We start from the raw sequence: 2,358 nt of genomic DNA on the forward strand, positions 1-2,358 counted from the left end.
AAACACAACGTCACTGAATGGGTAGTAAACGCTGACTTTGTAATTAGATAACATGTGCATTGTTAGGGTTCAATTCCATACGGAGGAAACCCAATACAGCAGCTGCAGATAATGTCACAACCCAGGGAGTGTTGCAGCCCCGGTACACAGAGGCGACACAGAGACTTCACTTACAAGGATATCCTTTGCAAAGAACCTCGATGGGCGTGGACATTTTCTTCTCGCTGATTCGTTCGTACTTCTGTCTCTTGGTCGCAGCCTTGAGGCCCTGCCAGGGGAGGGAGCCCAGGTTGAAGTACATGAGCACATAGCCGAGAGACTCCAGGTCGTCACGCCTGGACTGCTCTGTGGACAGAAAGCACGGACAGTTCATGTGAGAGTGAGTGAAAAGGCTGAAGGATATCCACTTAGTTCCATAACAAAAGGACCATTGACCCAGACCTTGTTTACAGATAAAACCCCTGACTTCTTCAACCATGTGTCTCTAAGGAATTATAGCAAGTTACAGGGTTTAATGGTTTGTAATGGACACAATTAACAGATGAATAAAATACAGCTCATGTCATCAAAAAATGAAAAGGCCTATGGGTTCTACTCAGCAGACTTTTTGTGATACTGGGTTGTAGTGATCTTGTAAACTGGGAATATGCCACAATTTATTTTCCTCCACATGATTACAGATGGAAAACTAAAAGAAATGTAATTAGCTTAGCCATATATGTGGTTCAACTATTCTATTCAATATTACCAATTACAAATATCGATGTGTGAAAGGGTAAATGGTAGTGTATTGAGGTCATTTTTTTGCATGATGTGTGGTTTGCATTTCATCCAGACTGCTCATTTCCTGATGACATAAATAAATAATGTGGCACTTCTTACTGCGGAGCTTGTGTTGCCTGTTAATCAGACAACACTTGAAATGAAACTTGTTTGAGGTAAAATAACATCAGCTGTTTTTATAAAAACACTATTTTAAGTGTAACCAAGGTACGGACATCACAGCACTTACTGGTTGATTAAGTTTCACATTCAAATTGGTGCATTCATACTTTAACACTTAAAACACTGACTTCTAAAACTGCTAAACTATTACAACAGAGACAGTTGTATCCCTTCAGAGCTTGAGCTCATGTCCTGAACCATCCGTCACTCTCACCTTTGTCCCTCCAGTTAGTATCTAACCCAAAGTCAATATTATAAAACCCAAATACATCAGAGATAAATAACTTGCTGGGTCTGCAACTGTTCAGCTAGTACACTGTAATGAGATACGGGGATGTGTTTAAATGGTTAGCCATATAAAAATGCTCTGCAGCACGTCTTATAGAACATTACACTGAAATGACAACACCACCACCACCACAGGCCTGTTTTCTATCCCACTTGGCATTTCCTTTGTTTTCTCCGTCGCGAGCTCTGTTCCTTTGCATCCGCTAAACAATCTGATAAGGTGTGTATAAACAAAAAGACTGATAAAGAGAGGAGGAACGTCGAAGATCAAACAGAGTAGAGCTAGTTGAGCACCAGTAAGGACTACAGATTTAAAAAAAAAAAAAAAACAAAAACAAAAAACAAATCCATATGTTCTTCCACGGAAGGGATAAGACTGATTAAAGTAAAGATTCTAGAGACAACTGATGACTAGCTGGCTGATGATATCATCATAAGCCAGCTCCGATGCATCACACATTGAACATGGCGTTTAGAGGCGGCTGTCAAAGTGGAGCGAGCGTGTCACCCTGATGGAGCAGAAGACACGCGACTTGAGCTGCCTGTCACTCATGGCACCAACAAACGCTTACAAATCTCATAACTTCTTTTCCATTTGACTGCAGGACTGTTGTATTTCTTTCTGCTTTAGTCTAGATTATCCACTTTCAGACACTTGGACCTCAGTGGCATGGCGGCTAGACACAGAATGTAAACAAACACGAATCACAACAAGTCTAATATGGGCTTTCTAGTACTAACAGAACCGCCTGAGAACATGTAACTGCAGTACTGTGTTGTGAGGAACCTTATCCAATCTAATCTAGCACCAGTTCTTGATACCCCACATGCGCACACACACACACCATCGAAAAACAGTAGGCAAATCAGTTTTCATCAGCGATCCACCTTACCAATTCCAAGATGTGTGTTGATGGAGGCGTAGCGTGCCGTGCCAGTCAGGTTCTTGTTCTCCCTGTAGGGGATGTGCTGGTGTGTGCGGGCATCACGGTACTTTTTGGCCAGGCCGAAGTCAATGATGTACACCAGGTTGCCCTTCTTGCCAAGCCCCATTAGGAAGTTGTCAGGCTTCACATCCCGATGGATGAAATTCTTGGAGTGGATGTACTCAATGCGACTGATCTG

General features: G+C 42.3%; 1 protein-coding gene across 1 annotated transcript; it reads right to left on the minus strand.

Moving 5' to 3' along the window:
- Window positions 1–149: 149 nt before the first annotated feature.
- Window positions 150–2,350, minus strand: LOC111650875 (casein kinase I). Its single transcript, XM_023400822.2, has 2 exons — window positions 2,127–2,350; window positions 150–345 (listed from the first exon to the last, which is right to left on the minus strand). Exons 1-2 carry the CDS (start codon window positions 2,284–2,286, stop codon window positions 167–169), a joined length of 339 nt encoding a protein of 112 aa, XP_023256590.1. The 5' UTR covers window positions 2,287–2,350; the 3' UTR covers window positions 150–166.
- Between the last annotated feature and the right edge of the window lie 8 nt (window positions 2,351–2,358).

The sequence above is a fragment of the Seriola lalandi genome, unplaced genomic scaffold (genome assembly GCF_002814215.2).
Source record: "Seriola lalandi dorsalis isolate HSWRI2012SDOR001 ecotype SW California unplaced genomic scaffold, Sedor1 jcf7180002052971, whole genome shotgun sequence".
In the NCBI taxonomy this organism is placed as follows: domain Eukaryota; kingdom Metazoa; phylum Chordata; class Actinopteri; order Carangiformes; family Carangidae; genus Seriola; species Seriola lalandi.